Genomic DNA, 17,747 nt, shown 5'->3' on the forward strand with positions numbered 1-17,747 from the left:
AAATACAGATGAGTGTTTTGCTTGACTGATGATGAACTTCCCCCAGAACAATAAAGACTGAACGACAAACATATCGAGTATTTGCAGTAGTCATAGGGGTAGCGTTGTTGTTTGAGTGTCCTCTGCTGGGCAACATAGGGAATAGCAATCAAGACACGAGCATATGTTGGATGGATTTTGCTTTGAAAACAACATCACTACAAAATTAAGAATATTTATTTTGTTTCATAGCCAGCTAACGAAAGAAGATGAGTTTTTAATAAAATTCTACAAGCCAGAGATTTTAAAAAACAATTATTTCCTTTATGGCAATGTATTTTTAGTTTCAAGTAGGAATGAAATTTTCAGCTGAGCTAATATAAAATGCTTCTTGGAAAAACACTGCTTTTGTCAATTTTGTGATGGAAGATTGTTGTCTTGATTTGTTTAGACAAGGAGAAAATATTTTTCTTATAGGCTTTGGGTTTACTGTGAGTTCTGATTGAATTTAATGAAATAAAAGAACTGCTGTTAGCCTTGAGCTTGTCATTCCTGCAGCAGTCTACTTCATCGATCTGTTTAAAGGATCAGCATCACACTTTGTGGGCCTTTGGCATGTGGCTGTCCTGCCAGCAGCTATCCCTGAACCCTTTAAAAATCGCTGACTGGCTTTATTGGAAATGCCATGGGAGGTTTTCCTTTATTTGTTGAGAATTCAGTTCAGTTCATACAACTTGCTCTGACTGTTGTTGGTAACCAGGTACACATAAGGCACTTTCATACTTGTATGTTAGTTTTTCTTGTTGTTGATCACAGGTTTGCTATTAGTTTTACTTGCTGAACAGAGTTATTATTTATTATTTAGTTATTCATAACATAGTGAAAGTTGTTTCTAAGAGAAGCTGTCCTAACTCATGGAACAGTGGTCTAAATGGCTTTCTAAATACATGATTCATTCTCTGCACCAGAAGAACCTGGCAAGCGTTCTTTGATCTTGCAATTATCTTCTTTATTCATAGGAGCATCTTCTCTTCCTCCATTCTCTATAGGCCTGGAGTTCTTATTTTCAAAGTGTTTCTTTAACAATATATAAAAAACGATGAAAATTAAGTAGGAAGGACCTCTTAACACTGCTGATAAACCAAGGTAGACATACCTGTGGAGACAGAGCATAGAAGATAGTGCCAGGCATCAAAGTTTTCAAAGACATGGAAGAAAATCTCTTTAATGTCTTTTAAGGATCACATATATAACAAAAAAGCTTAGGGGAAAACAGAAAAACTCATTCTTTGTAAATGGTATCACAAACTGGACATTTTTACTTGTAAAAAATTTCTGTTAAAGAACTGATAATATTATTTTTGCTTGCAAAGACAGAGATGCTTCCATCATCTTCCCTTTTGGGGATCACTTTAAGGCCTTAGATTTTTTTAGGGCTAGAAGTACATTGAGATCTCCAGAGTGGACTATTGTATGTAAAAATAAAAAAATGTATCAGAAGTGGCCAAGGTTTGGGTGAAACTGAGAAAAATGTCTGGAATATTTCTGCTGGAGATTGACAATGTTTGTGCTTAACCAATACCTTCAGATGCTCAGTATGATATCATTTTATTTATTTTTCTCTCAAATGTAGCCAATGCACAAAGTTAACATTCTTGCCAGTATGAACAAACTAACCTACAAATAAGGTAAATGTGGGTTTCCTCTTGATGGTCAATCATATGATGCTGGGTCTTTTAAATTTACTCAAAGGATATGAAAAATATGTAATTAATTCCAGAAATCTTAGTCATTGATACTAAATTATTTTTGCACTATGTAAAAACTGACTAAAAAAATTAAGAGTTTAAGATTTGATCATAACATTTCTCAGTTTCAGGAATCAGGACGGACTTAAATCTGACTCCAGAGTTAATATCTGACCATAATTTTTGATCAGTGGCCTCACACACTACAGTATAACAGAAAAAAAGCATAAATGTCCATGAAGAGGAAACGCATGAGGGTTTTTGTGCCCCAGTTTGCCTTACCTGTATGCATCGGAATTATATAACCTGCAAGCACCTCGCTGCCCACAGCTTGTGCTTCCCCATTTCAAGCATGTCTTGTCAATCAGCGCACCGAAATAAACTGGTGCTGGAATCCCAGCTGCAAGGAAACAAGCAATATCACAGGAAAAGACATCTTTTTAGAAATCAGTTTTACATTTTCTTTGTGGCAAGTTACATGCTGCAATAGTGGCAATAGGTGGATTGAACTGTGGGGAGTTTTTCCTTTCTTTTATAAGAGTAACTCTAAGATGGGACACCCTCTCTGTACCATTGGGATCATCAGTCCCCAGATGTGGTCTGATGGGTTTGATCAGGCTCATAGTCATGTCCACTGGTTTCTCAAGCACAGCTTGGAGAGTCACTGTGGCTTCCAGTGCATGCTAAGATCCTGCAAGGGACACCTGGACTGGTTGTGCGTTTGGAGCACTGACCTGGTGCATAGCTCCCTCTTCTATGCAGAGCCTACATTATGCACACTGGCTGATAGTCCCTTCTGCCTGAATGAGGGTAATGCAACTGAAATCCTTAGTGTGACTTGGCCAGGTATGAATTTAGGCTTCACCGCATAACATGGCAGACTTGCAACAAAATCCTAGCCTTGCTGAAGTAAAGGAAAGTATTAACTTCAGAGGAATCCAGGTTTTAGAATGTACTGGGCCATTTTTCACATTAGCTTTGTTCCTACAGGACCATGCTGCATTCTTATATAGGAAACAATCTATTTTGTAAAAATAGGTTTACTTTCAGCCCGTTTTACCTTAGAGCTCTTGTGAGACTCTAAACTCAACAATCTGCCTATAGAGGCCTGTGTCTTACAATCATCAGTGCTATAGTCAGGGTATGATTAGAGAAATGCTCATTTTGGAGGTTTCTTAGAGAAAATGGGGGCACATCAGATTTGATCTCCGAGTCACTGAAGAGAAATGTCAACTTTTTTGAATCAGTGACAGTCCCTCTACCCCTTTGTGCAATGGGAAGAGTACGCTGGCTCAATGTGCTGAAGCAGAAGCCTATAGAAATGGGTCAGCACTTTTTTTCGTAATGCTTTTTTTTGTTTTCCTTTTTAAATTTTCTATGGCTGAATCCCACTGAATCCAAGAATCCCATTGGCATTGCTTGTCCTGGTGGCTGAGGGAGAAATTCTGCCCCTCCATTGTCTGGTGACAGAGGTAGAAGGGGACAAAGTGTGGATACACCTTCCTATCTCAAAATGTCCCATCACAATCCTGAGTAGAGACTACAGCCCAAAACTAGCTCTGATTGTAGACATTTGTAAGTGACTGTTCATTTTTTTAGGCTTCATAGTAAACCCAAGTGGCTGGTCTCTTCACAAACATTTCCCTACATTTCTGAAATGCAGGTATTCCTATTACATTGACACCGAAAACAAAAGGAGAGAAGGGGTTTCTTGTTTCTTGCCTGCCTAGGCATCTTAATCATCAGCACTGCAGCATGTTTAAGGGGTATTGAAATCTAAGCTTTCATCTAACAGGGAAGTTAAGTTTCAACATGGAGAAAACACTGCTATGACCAGAGTTGTATTAGAGTTGAATGAAGTCCTACTAGGGCATGTCTTTTTGATCTTACTTGCAGCATTGTGTCTCAGCTATTGATTGAATCATAAATTTGAAACCTTACAGTGTTGTCTAGAAATTCAAGATAATACTTTAATTTCGCTTAGAAACTCTTCCCATTTTGGAATGCCAGGTTCCTAAACTGCATCACCATTTAATCAGTAGGTCAATTTTCAGAATTGTCTTAGCTAGTTTCCCAATGAACTCCTGCCTGAATATTGGACCTTCAGGAAAAAAATAGATCCTGGGCTGCTTCTGAAGATCTTAACAGCTGTTTCAAGGACACATCTGATATACAAATGGTCATTGCATTGTATCACAGCACCACAGTATCACAGTATGTTTGGGATTGGAAGGGACCTCAAAAGATCATCTAGTCCAATCCCCCTGCTGGAGCAGGAACACCTAGGTGAGGTCACACAGGAACATGTCCAGGCGGGACATGGTGTCATTTAAAGCTATACGAACAAGCATCTCAGTCAGAATGATTTCTCTTACCTAGCACTCTCATGACGAGTGTATATAGACCAACTGCAAGAGATTTCAGCTCTGGCTGAACGCATCTGAAAGAAAGAGGGATAAATATGAAGTGTTTTCCTATCTAGTGCTTAGATAGACCTATCAAAATGTCATTAATTACCTTGAATCTAATACCCTTAATATTAGAAAGCCGAGCTTTGAAAGGAGTGTCCTTTCTATGTCTGCTGAAAACACTTGAAGTGGTATAGAAAATGTTAATGAAGATTTTTTTTTTCCCCATCACATAGCTCCTGGGTTGTCTATTCACTAAACATAATTAAACAAGTGAAATTCTAAAGTCAGAATCACAGTCTATCTCAGTCTTGTAGAAAAGGGCTCTCCAACTGCCTTAACTCCTGGCATACATTTTCCTCATTTGATGGAATATACCTTACTAACTTCATGGAAAATATCACATTACTTGAAGACAAAAATCTTGCAAGTTGCTTCATTATTGTGTCATTTTTCTATTCTCTGATGACATTCCATTATACAATGCCATATCTTGAACTACACAAAGCCATCTGGCAATATGCCCACCTGTTTCGTTGAAAAACACACTCCAGACATCAGAAATGGACATTGATCTTGAATCCATTATATATTCAGCCTCTGCCATCTCCTTACAAATACTAACATGGTCAACACTCAGAAAGACGTCTCACAGAGATGAGGAAGGGAGGGGGTTTGCATTCTGTTTTCCATGCTTATTTAGGGAAACATAATGCCCTTAGGACAACCATTGAATTTTGCACTAATGCACCTGTGTACCTTGACAGACATGAACATAAGAGCCTCAGACTGAGCTCTCAGATATCTTGAATTTCCAGATGTCTGATAAGCATAATCTGTTAGGGCAACACCACATCCAGAAATCTGGAAAAATGCATTCAATTTTCAAAATCCATACAGCCAGAGTATCCAAGCAGAGAGAGAGGATGTGTTCTGGAAAACCTGGCTGTATGACAGGTGTAAGAGAAACCATTTTACAGTTAGTTGAAAGCAACACACTAGAACCAACTTACAGACAGCAGCAAAGTAAGGTTTGTGCTAAGAGCTAAAACCAAATGGGAAATGACAAAAATCTTTAAAGCAAGCATGTTATGCTGCAAGAAAGTCTTTTTTCCTAAGTGAAAGAGAGAAACATAAACATAATTTTGATCCCCTCATTGAAAAGCCTCAACCTTCAGTACAGTGTTAGATTTACTTACCTAAACATAATCATGTACGCTGGGGTGCCTCCCAATGCATAACAAAAGCCTCCTATGACTTGTATTACTGTATAATAAATAAACTTCATTGAACAATCTTCACTTTTTGGACATTGCCCCAAGGTGGCAGAGTTATTTCCCGTCCACAAACTGCTGGTTTGAAGACAGCTGCAGTTATGGAAGACCTGGAAGACACAAAGCAGATTTGGTAGGTGTGTGAACCAATGCAGGCATGTAGCAAGAAGAGACAGAGGCCACAAACACGTTTGCAAAGCGCAAGTTTTATTTTAGTTACGTCTCTACTGGGAGATCTCCAAAGTATCACCTAAGCTCCCAAGCAGAGGTGACACAAGTGGGGACGCAGGCGCTGCAGCCGTTCAGCCCTGGTAAGAAGATCACTGGGCTGCCTGTGCTCGCCTGTATTTCAAGGCAGGTGCGTCCTCTTGCTCTTTTTCACAACAAAGCAGGAATCTCAGACATAGTGATAAATTGTCTAGAGTTTCTCACAGGCCTATGTTATCTAACATAGAGGTTCTACTCATCAAGCATACAAGGTCAGTAAAACAATTAGTGTGATGTAAGGCTCAAGGAACTGTGCCTTTTGCTACTAGGTTACACCACCTGCTAACTGACTTGTCTCTGTGGAAAGTACCTAAATCACAGGTCCCTCTCTTCTAATGCTGATCCATCAAAAGTACCTCACGGCCTTTAGCAGCAGATACCTGTTTAGATACAGTTCATGCAGAGCCCTGAGATCAGCAGAAGTTGTACTGATACCTCAGGAGCAATAGCTCTTAACCAGGGCTTCAGGGGCTTGAGGATGTGCTGAGGTAAGGGGAAATGTGAACCACAAACCTTAACCTCTGTAGAGGCAGACTTGTGTGGGAGATAGTAGACCCATTGTCATGGATGCTGTTGAGCCCTGCTCCCTTGCATTCCAACTTAAGACTTTAAGCAAAGAATGTCTTTTGGAGAAGATATCTGTAGACAGCAGAGAAACAACAGCCACAGAGAAAAATCTGTTGGAGGGAAAACTGAGTGCAAGAGACACCTTCAGACCATGTATTTTCTGGAGTGATCATCTGGCATCACAAAACATGGGAATGACACAGTCCAAAGAATGTTTATATCCATGGACGGGAGCTTTCTTTCTGTGACTGTGTATTATCCCCAGCACTCTGTGCTGAGCAGAGATCAGTCAGCAAGAAAAATAAGCAGTATCCTGGCATCCCAGAGTCTCGGATGGAGGAAACAAGCTGCCTCCCCTCAAGTCAGTCTTCATGCTTAGACATTAATGATCAGTATCAGGGCAGATACTATACTCTCTTAGTTTACTTCAACTGTCGGCTAAAACCTCAGGGCAGCCAAAATGAGGTTTGTGAAAGGTAAGCCATGGACAACCCTCAGGCAACATGCAACCACGTTGATTTGTTCATTTCACCCTCTTGTGTTCAGCCTACCAAATATGAAAATTAATGTCTACAACAAGCTTTTTGCTTAATGTGCAGTAACTCAGAGAAATCTCTGTCTTCCATACTGTTTGTAGCCAGAAATCATAAATACTTTACTGACTGGTCCCCAATAACTTAGGTTTTCCTTAAATGAATTATACTACAAAATTCCTGATGTTACACAGATTACAAGGTAGTAGAAAAACACATAAATTGAAGCAGGGTCTTACTGTGTTCTTTCCATGTCCCACCGAAGCTGTGCACCCAGCTAGACATGCCGAAACATAAGTGATTCCATTGTCTCCGCACACGGGATCCCACACATTGGAGGCACATTTGCAGTCAGAGTTGCATTCAGAAAATACAGTATTTTCTTGGTACGGAATGGGTTTGCTTGGAAGTTAAGAAATTTTTAATTCAGTGCTGAGATCAGTGTAACGACTTCTGTGTGACAGTATTGCTGTCCTGAAACCCACCTCATATGGCCAGGACATGCATTTTCATAGCTGAATCTCTACTGATCTGTTGGTTTGAGATTCCATCCTACTTGCATTGATATTAAAGTAACTATGAGATTATAAAGAATTTTAAAACAAATAAAAATGCTTCTACTAATTTTAGCTGGCAGGTGTAGATAGAAAAGAAAAAGGAAAATAAGAAAGTCTTTGAAAGGTCACGTAACTCCTAATTGAATGTAGAGATAGCAAGTCTTATCAAGTACATCTTTAGCTGTTAGTAAAAACGCACCAGTGACAGAAACTAGATTTCCAGGTATCCATAGTAAAAAATACTCCTCTCTTAGAGCCTAGTCTAACTCTTAGAGGATATGGATAATGCAGTATTCCCTTGTACTTTCAGACATCCTTTGGGTATTGAGATCTTTAACGAAGATTAATGTCTTCCCTCATCTCCTTTTTGGATTAATTAAGTTTATGTGCTTGCCATCTGCTTCATCTCAGTGCTTACTAAGCATATTCCCTGGTCCAGTATTTGCATTCTAGTGTAAACGTAGCAGAGTACAGGACAAGAAACAATTAGTCCTCAGGTTCCAACAAATATAAACATCCTCGTCATCCTGCCTCTCCAGTTCCACATTTTCAGCTGTGAACCAATATAGCTTAATAAATGAACTGTGAACTGTGAACTATGGGAGATGCAGACAGGTTCACATTAGACATGAGGTACTCTGAGCAGGCTGGACATGAGGCAGTGACAACCCATATGCTATGGTATCTTGCTGGGACCCTTGGATAGCCTGGTCCTAGCATGCATTCCCTGTCCTGGTATCTTCACTCACTCCAAGAAAAAAAGTAACAGCCTGTAACTTTTAAAACCTGGTTCTCTCCTGAGAGGAGAGAGCATCTTCAGTAGGCATAAAAGCTTCGTTTTGGTTTACAGCAGGCTGAGAGTTGAGGATGTTTCAGTCTTTATGCATTTTACACAGGATATGCTTCAAGTCCTCTCTGTTATGGCTGCTTCACCTTTTTGCTGGATACACTTCACTAGAGAATTGCTTCTGCTGTAGACATAGCACAGTGTGAAACAGCAATACCACCCTCCACACAGCCAAACAACCTACATTGGTAATAACGTAATTTTGCTAATGTATTTCTAATTAGTCTTTAACCAGTGTTGTGGTTTGGCAGGCTGTCACTCTGCTGACTAACAAAGCTACCACAATAACATGTGGTAGTGTTCACTTTCTCTTAAGTATTGAAAAAGCTTGTTAGTCTTTCAGTCTTGATGTCATAGTACATTTTTTTAAGTATTGCTGCTATGGAGAAAAACATACTCTTCATTTAATACTCACCCTTCATAGGACACTGTCATTCCTGCTACCATGTAGTTCTCACAGCCAACAAAAAAGTGCAATAGAGAGCAGGCATAGGCCAAAAATGACATGATAAATGCAAATTTAGTTGCTACAATGATGTTCATTTTGTACTTTTTCATTATGAGCCCTCCTAGGAATAGCCCAAGACCTACAGGAGGTAAGGATGTCAAACCTGAAAGAGATTAAAGAAGGGAAAATGTTGAAATAGAAGAGTCACAACAGACTTAAGACTTAAAGTCTGTCCTCAGCTTGAGGTCCCTGGAAGCTTTACATTCTGTTATGACGACTGTAGGCGGGTTTGTGCTCAGCCTAATCCCTGGCTGGCACGTGTTATTTTTGAAGTACTTAACCCTCAAAACCCAATTCCATTGCAAGGCACTTGATAAATGTTGCAGCAACAGGCACACAACACATTCATTGCCCTTGGTATATTAATTATATTATATTGTATTGTATTATTTATTCTGCTCCTGTAGGCACCAAAACTGTAGTTTGTATGAAGTTTTAATTTAACTCAAGTTCAGGATAGACCATCATTTATGTCACTTTGTTCTGCAAGGAATTCTGCACAGAAAAATTATGTCAGAACTCATCCCCATGCACTGCTTATAGCATAAGCAGTTATTTCACTGTGTAACTCACCTATTAGAAAATTAGATTTAGATGTAGATTGTCCATACTGCTGTTCCATGTACTTTGGTTTGTAAGTCAAGAAACCAACAAAGCTATTGAACTGCAACAGTGAGCAACACAAAAATGCAAAGTACATTCGATTACCCAATACTTTTTTCAGGGAGGTACAGAAATCTGAAAGAAAGGGATATATGAGTTGGCTTTGAAAGATGCATGGCATGATTACTGGTGAATAATCTATAAAATCTAGGGCAAAATCCTCTCAGCTGTCCAAGTCCAAGTCATCCTGACCTTCATGTGAGTATCTGAAAGCAAAATCACATTATTGGAAAACAGCAAAGTCTGAGACACTGGTAGAGAATTCTAGAAGAAGACAGAATTATGGGTTAAGGCCTGGGTACTCTAGTGAGATTTGCACATGAAGACTAAAGGACTCCACACAACAAGGACTTCTTTCAGCTTACATAATTATTCTCACAGGTCCAAGTCTGAGTGAGAGCTGCCTTTGTAGAGATGCCCAATGTCTTCCACTGGGATCTGAACAAAGACAGAAGAATTTGACTAATGATGCAAAGCCATCTCTTCCACCCCTCTCTTAGCTTAAGGACTGCACAACCAGAGCTGACATTCAAGCCTGCTGTATTTTCTTCAAGCAGCAAAGTGCTTCAGAATCTCCATGAGCTGTGTGATGATCAGATTAATAATTTGGCTTCTCACATTACAAAAGGAGCCTTCTAATATTTTATTTAGTTCCTGATACAGAAACAACCTTTCCACTATTCAAATTTCTTCTAGCACAAAATTTTAGAGTCAGGTGCCACTCAGGCAATGACGGATTGCAGGTGATGCATATAGAATCTCGCAGCTCTTTGACTTCTAATAATCTTTAGAGGACCCCTTCTTTTCTGGGGGTCACTAACTAGTTTAGACTGAAATGCAGGGGAGCCAAAATATTTTGCAAAACTATGACATTCCCACTGTATGTTGTGTCTATTGCTTCTCCCATTAATACAACATGTGAAACACTTGCCTTTCAGTATTACTGACCACTTCATTGTTTTGGGTTTTGAAGAAGTAAGTTTCTTTCCTGTGGCACCCATGTTTTCCAAGAGACCATATGAAATTTTGTCATTATTTGCTTCCTCTGGCTTTTTCAGACTCTTTGGCAGGAAACAAAATGGAATAGCAGCTAGGAAATTGGTTACTCCACCTATTAAAAAACCGAGCCACCACGCACCCACCCAGCGGGAATCCTGTGGCGTGATAGTGATGCTTCCTAGAATTGAGAGAAACAGATACAAGTTACTTAAATGAAGAAGTTGAACCTTCCCACCCTTTATCTCCTAAAACAGCTACATTTTACAGTGTCTGACTTCCAGTAGTGACGATAATCATCTGATGAGAGACCGTTCACGCAGTGAAGGCATCAGGACTAGCACCCTAAATTATGTTAAGTTTCATTTGCCTTTCTACATCTTATGCTGACTGACATTTTGTGGTATACATGGCAACACGGAGACCCTTATCCAACAATTAGGAAACCAAAAGGGGTGGCAGGCAGACCTAAAGGCTGATAAATTTCTACTGAGACCATCCTCTGCTAACCTAAACTGTGTAGGTTGCTATTAAGCATATGGGCATTCTCTGTGGCATTGATGAGATTAGCCGTGGCTTTAAACTTTGTGTTGCAAGGAAGACGAGAGTAGTTTGTTGTATTTCTATTATTGTTGCCTGCTGGCATATTTGGTGGTGGATCAACACTATTATACTTTTCACTGACCAGAACCAGCTCACTGTCCTTATGCTTCAGTAAAATCAGATATTGGCTTAACAATCGCCAAAGACAAAACGGTTCATCTATCTAACTACAGGATCCTGAAGATCTGAAAGCTTCTTTGTCCTGCTAGTAAAACAAGATCAGCACTACTGCTGCTACAGTGGGTCTTTTCCTGAAAAAGCCGTCCCCAGTCTGCACTGCCTCACTCCCCATCATGCTGGTCCAGAGGGTGGGGAGGTGGCTTGGCCAGGAAACACCATCTCAGAGATGGCTGCTGCCTCTTCCACTGAAAGGGAACAGGATGAAGGACAACAGTCACTGCCTATGGGGATTGTCCAGCCCCTTTGGCATTTCACAGGTGTGAATACATACATGTGTTTTCTTTTCATCTAAATAAGCAATGGCTGTCAAAAAGTGTCTAATGTACTACAAACATTATACAAATTATAAATAACGTAAAACACTCAGCTGAAGGTGTGGGTAATCCACCCAAACTGTAAACCTGTTAACCCAGCAGAATCCTTTCACTAGGATCCCAATTTAGTAAAATAGCCTGGGTCTGTTGGAATTCTTGGTACTACCTTTTAAGTTTAAACATGTATTTCAATCCTTTAATCCTAAACCACAATTCTAAACATGTTCCCTGTCTAATTCTGCCTTTGACCTAAAATCTTCCAGTAATTTAATAAAAGTTTAATTATGTATACAGTAAAATCAATGAAATAAATATAAATTAAATCATAGCAATGTAGTATGATTAAATTTATGCAACTGTGTAGAGGAACCTGTTACAAACAAATATTAGCTTACTTTCACTTTTCCTCTGTTTTGCTTACCTAAATCCACAGATCCAATATCCACGTACAGTCTTGCACATAAAGATCCCAACAGGAAACCAAACATTGGGCCCAACATGGCTATTGTGTGCAAACATGCTGAAAATATAATGAAGCAGATGCTAGTACATTCTAATGACTGAAAGTTTTCTTGGGCAGAGGATGATCAACCTTTTGTACTACAAATGTCTCAGTTTACCTCATGTTGAGATTACCTACATATACAGGAACATCCTCTTCTTTAGCAAAATCATCAAGATAAGAGATGCCCAATGGTGTTATTGGTGTCTCACCAATTCCACGTAACATGTTTCCCAGTAAGATATATATCCACATATATGATGATGGTTCCTTCTCACAGCCTGCAGATGAGAGTTTACATCTTTCTAATAGAATAGTTTAATGTGAAACAGTGACAAACCACAGGAAATTTGGCACATGAAAATATTATAGTTTAATATTTAAGTTATAAACAGCATTTTCCTTATGGAAGATTAATGAAAGGCCTTCAACCTCATTATACCTTTTAATAATATTTTAACAACTCTCTCCTCCACCTCCATTGTATGTGGTTTCTAAAAATACAGATAGGTATCATCCATCAGGAAATATGCCCATGTAAAAAAAAATATGGCAGATTGATATTGTCATAAATATATTACCTGGCATACAACATATATCTTTAACTTGAAAAGTTTGAGATGGTTTCTGGGGCACAGCTTGGATTGTCTTTGCCTAGGTCCCATAAACACATAAAACATCCGCATTTCATATTACACAGAAGATCACAGAAATCTCCATTTATTTCCAGTTAACTCTGTGCAGTTCTATGTCACACTATCTCTTCCATATACCCAGCTCCAGGTCCTGGGTGATTTTATTGTAATTCAGAGGTGGGAACATAGGGAACTGGGGATCTGGATCCTTATAATTTGTGTTTGATGGATCTTTGCTCTTCAAATGGGATGAACAAAGTGCATTTAAGTGTTGGCAATGCTCCCAGACAGGTAGAGACTGAAGTTAGAATCTAACTGAGCATCTTGCATGAAACAATTATTTACTCCACTTGTAAACAAGGATAAAACTGGCTCCTATATTTGTACTAACCCTTGCAGCTCCTTACCTGCTTGGGAGACTTCCAACAAGGTTTCATTCACATCTTGATGTAGGGAACAAGGATTCAGGCTTGAAGTTATGTTGGCTGAAGAAGCTGTATGTGATGCTGTCTCATACTTATAACTGAAAATACATAATAGTAAGTTTAGAAGCAGTGCTCACCAGGGAAAAACTAGCATAATAGGGCAGGAACCACTGGGTTGCTGTTTCCTTAAAAAGAAAGGTATCTCTTTTTAAATATCAATATGAAGTACTAGTGAAGGAGCAAAAAAGAAGATTATGTAAGCACATTTTGTAAACTCAAACCACTAAAATGAAGAACAAATAAAAGTTAGAATGATTTGCCTAGAAGATAAAACATTTTAAGCTGGAGAATTCAAAAGTGCTTTTGAAAGTAATTCAGATAGGATTAGAACTGTCAGTGTCAAAATGTAGGTCCAAGTAAGCTCCCTATGCTGACAGAATCAAGGAGAAAAAGAAGAATCTTGTGAGTGTAAGTCCCCCTTTTCCTCTTAGATATCTATTTTGAGGTGGTGGGGGAGCCTCAGGTGGTACCTGTTTGCCTGATAAGTGGCATTGGCTTCAGAAAGAAATGTTGTAAAATAGGGTGTGGATAAATTTATTGACTAAAAGGTACTCTTCAGCTCTATTTACAAAGAGCATGGCAATGATGTGGGGAGGCAGCTGAGCAGCTCAGGTGCTGGAAGCTGTTCAGCTCTTTTAGCATGGTCCTTTTCCTGGATATGGGCCCTGCCGAGGTGCAAAGTACAATTGGCTTAGGCAGAACAACACGGTAAAGCACACATTCTGCTTCTAGGAAGTGGGCTGCCTCTGTTAGACCAGACGGGGTTATTTTTCAGGTTGAAACAAAGAGCATTCATCAGGAGAGATGGTGTAGTACAGTTTCTTCATAAAAATTCAGGCCCAGGTTCATGAGAAACTGTATGAGTTTCCCAGTGTAGATGAGCAAGATATGTAGTTTGGCCTAAGCAGTGGAAAACAGAAGTCTGATGCTAGCACAAGATGCAGCATTGTGATAAAAAGGATTCCTTGGTTTACTTTTTACAGTAGTGTAACTAAAATTATTCTAACACATTTAAGAGAGCAACAGAAATATGTCTTACTCTATATGCTATCACTGTATCAAAGCTATGGCTAGAAACAGTGTCACATATAAGCAGCAGGCAGTAATTCTCTAATCCTGGAGAAGGTGAATAAAAATTAGCTTAACCAGCCATGGAAAAATCAGTTTAACCAGTCATGTGCATTTGGAACGTGAAAAGCCCTGGGACCAGTTCTACCAGCACTGATCCATCCACAGGCTCTGCGTGAAGCTGAAAGGCCGCTTTGTGTGAGGAGCAGCTGTTTGCCACAGGAGAGCAAAATGTCTCACACAACAAGGATCTGGTTTGTTCTTTCAAGGAGTGGGATGTCTTCTTATGAGTATCTTTGTCGGTTGGCTACTTCACTAAGTAAGCTCTGAATCCCTGATTTTACATGAGAGTTACGTGTTACTGTAAAGTCATACTTCAGGTAGAGATGTCACTCAATATGAAGTTGCCCCCTCAGAGCTTTGAGATCCTGTTCAAAATGGCACAAACTTATTCTGGAAATCATATTCTGTGTTCCTCATAATTTGACTGTGGTTCATAATTGACTTTCCTGCCTGCATGATCCTAGCATCTCTATTAGCAACAAATGATGCCACATTCTTAGGTTAGCAGGTTAACACTGGTTTTCCCATAAGATATTCTTATAGTTTGCCATTCAGGAAGAGTATATAATTCATTAAAGCAATAACAGCAGCATAGCAGTATGGTTGAAGATTTTCAAAGCACAATATGTTTTGGTTGAAACTTGAGTTTTTGTAAGATTTTCATAGGTGTTTCCTCCTGAAAAAATAAATTCTAATGATTTTATAAAATCATCTCCCTCTTTACCTCTTTCTGAACAAGTCTGACTGAAAACTAAAGAACTGTAATTTTCCTGTTTTTTTGAGAAGTTGAACTTTTACTACAGAGAAGCCATATTTTTCCAGCCAGGTAGTGACGTGTGTATCAAGCATGATTCACTGCACATCGAGGTGAGGCTCTATAGGTCTTTGGAAATCTAAGACTTAAAACATACCAAGTTACATTAAAAAACAGAGAGCAGTATCCAATTCCAATGTTAAGTTGCACAAATGAATCTTGATTAGTACTTACTATCCCATGAAGAAATGAGGCATTGCAGTTAAAATACTTCCCACAGCCATAGTAAAGCATCCAACAGCTATTATTCTGGGCCTGTGAAGTTTAGCTCCAAAGTAGCTTACAAATGCAATCACCAGCAAGTTACCTAGAAAGTAATGAACCAAAATTTGTGCCAGCTGTTGTGCCTTGTATTTCTTTGAACAACTTTCTGCATGCTACAGAATATCAATTACCTATCTCAAAGCTTCCATCAATGAAACCAACAGTAGATGATGTCAGGTCAAACCTTCGTTCAATCTGAGTGATGGAACTTTTCATAATAGTACCAGACAACGCTTTACTCAAGTAGCTGAATGACAAAGCAGCAAGAAATGCCTGGGGAAAGATTGAGACAGAAAATGAGAGGCGGAGACAGGGAAACTTGTCATTATGGTATACGCTTGTTACTCAAATTGTAGCAACAAGGTTGTGTGCGAATCTTCTTGTACCTTAACACTACAGAGTGCCAGGGTGGTCTCTCAACACTGTCTGCTCCTGCTCTGGCTTTTCCTGCAGGAGAGGGCTGGTGCTGGGTTCTGCATTGAGAATGGCAGCTTGCTTTAGGGTTCAGGTTTGCAACAGCCATCTTAATGACCAGAAAGCCTGATCTTCCCTGTGTTTGTGGCCAGAGGTTTTCCAAAGCAGAAATCCTATGGAGCAAGGATCTTCAATTTGGCAAGCAACTTATTGGGGACCACTTACCTTACTGACATCCTGATGCTGAATTTATCAAAAAGCTGAGGCCTGGTGTTGGGTAGCCAGAATGGTGGGATTTCTAGATGTTGCAGAAATGTAAAGTTTGCCAGAGGTAAAATACATAATCAAGGAAGATTTACTGGTACTAGTCCAACCTAAAATTAATCTTAGCCCAATTATCTTCTGCTTGGGCCACATGTCACTTATTTTAGGCCAATTTGTAACTGGTTCTAACTCAAACATATAGATTGCAATGGCATCAAAATAAAAGCTTTACACAACTTTTTATGATACCCCAGTATGTGAAAGGTGGTACAGAATAATCAAGCTCATCTCTGTCTCAGATGATATATTTTGAAATGTGTGGGTCATCACTATGTTGGTTGTATATCATATACTTAATAAGGGAAGGCTTTATATTCTTTATAATTTTATAGTTGCTTCCATCAGCAGAAGTTATGGCTTTTACAAATAAAGATATATTTCATAAAAAGTTAAACTTTGTTTAAATATTATCCAACTATTTCAACAGAGTTTAAAAAACAAATAGACTTAATTCTCGCAGGGTAAAAGTTCCAATACAGCACAATGTTGGGTAAATAAACAAAGGTAAATACAGATTTAGACTTTGCAATACTGTCTATGGTAAGGAATTAAGCCAATCCTGGAAGCAAAAGCTTGAAAATAGGTAAATTTATTATCTTTTTGTCTAAGAATGAATATAAAAATCTCACAAGTGTGGGTTTTGTCCTGATATGTTTTGTATTTCCTGATCTCAGTTGGCAAAACATCTATGAGAACCACCTTTCTTGACTTATGTCAACAGTGATCTAAGGGTTTTTGGCTGAAATAACAAACAGATGATAAGCATGAAAACACAAATAAAAATGATTTGGGTATTTTGGGTTTGAAAAAGCAATCCCCAGGTAAACCATGGAACATTTTATAGGAAGGTAAGAGAGAATAACAGTTTGTGTTTTGCTACTTCCAAGGTATGGTATCCATTAAACTCTGATTGCCATAAAGTAAGACATAGATCCACAGTCGTGGAGTATTGCCCACGTACATGATGCAGAGTTAGTCCTGTGAGTCTCCCAGAGAGATGAAATTCTATTTTTGTGGGTGTATAAGGTGGCAAATATGAGTCATACAGGCTTGCAATTACCTATTTTTTGCCATTAATCTTTCATTTTACAGATCTTTGATAGAGAGAAATGTGTTCCTGATTGCAACTCCACTGAGCCTATGGAATTTAACCTGAGATGAAGTTGGCTGAAAAAGTAGTCAAAACATGAACCCAAGGACGTCCTTGTCAAAAGAAATCTTGCCCTTGTAGTATTTGCAGCTCAGCCAGAAGCAATAAATACTAAGACTTCAACATGAAAGCAAAATTCTCATTAGTTTACTTGCTTTGTTCCGCCAGTTCTTCTTGTGTGCTCCGGAAAGCTTGGATGTATGTGGGAATCAGTGGACTGTTTCACCTACAGCCCTGGATTAGATAAAAGCTTTAGAACACAATTTACCTCACCTTATTTTTGCCCTACTAGAATGGGTGATGATAGCAGCCTGCAGACAACAGTGTATTATAGCCACCTATTTTGGGATGCTTCAAGTCTTCCACTGGAGTTTGCTATCTCTCTCCAGTGGTCAACAGAGAGGATCTACCTGTGAGTAACTTGAGAGTAAATACGTTATATCGGGACTTTTTGGTTTCTTTAGGACAAAGACAAGATACAATCCTTCCCCGTACCTCCAGTGTGTATTCTATTCCAGAAAAGATAGAGGGAACATGAATGAAGTAATCCAACATGTCACATCTTGAACAACATTTCTTAACAT

General features: G+C 39.0%; 1 protein-coding gene across 1 annotated transcript in view; it reads right to left on the minus strand.

The window, feature by feature from the left end:
• Positions 1–918: 918 nt before the first annotated feature.
• LOC308039918 (uncharacterized protein) overlaps positions 919–17,747 on the minus strand; it is a gene marked incomplete at both ends in the record, with an annotated part of 53,385 nt that continues 36,556 nt past the window's right edge. The window contains 13 exons of the mRNA XM_080343667.1: positions 919–1,135; positions 2,010–2,127; positions 4,103–4,167; positions 5,335–5,519; positions 7,016–7,178; positions 8,596–8,791; positions 9,262–9,426; positions 10,283–10,528; positions 11,866–11,964; positions 12,081–12,227; positions 12,989–13,104; positions 15,186–15,318; positions 15,407–15,548. Of these exons, the coding sequence (XP_080199793.1) occupies positions 919–1,135; positions 2,010–2,127; positions 4,103–4,167; positions 5,335–5,519; positions 7,016–7,178; positions 8,596–8,791; positions 9,262–9,426; positions 10,283–10,528; positions 11,866–11,964; positions 12,081–12,227; positions 12,989–13,104; positions 15,186–15,318; positions 15,407–15,548 (1,992 nt within the window). The remainder of the gene's footprint in view (positions 1,136–2,009; positions 2,128–4,102; positions 4,168–5,334; positions 5,520–7,015; positions 7,179–8,595; positions 8,792–9,261; positions 9,427–10,282; positions 10,529–11,865; positions 11,965–12,080; positions 12,228–12,988; positions 13,105–15,185; positions 15,319–15,406; positions 15,549–17,747) is intronic.

The sequence above is a fragment of the Nesoenas mayeri genome, assembly GCF_963082525.1.
Source record: "Nesoenas mayeri genome assembly, chromosome: 1".
Classification (NCBI taxonomy): Eukaryota; Metazoa; Chordata; class Aves; order Columbiformes; family Columbidae; genus Nesoenas; species Nesoenas mayeri.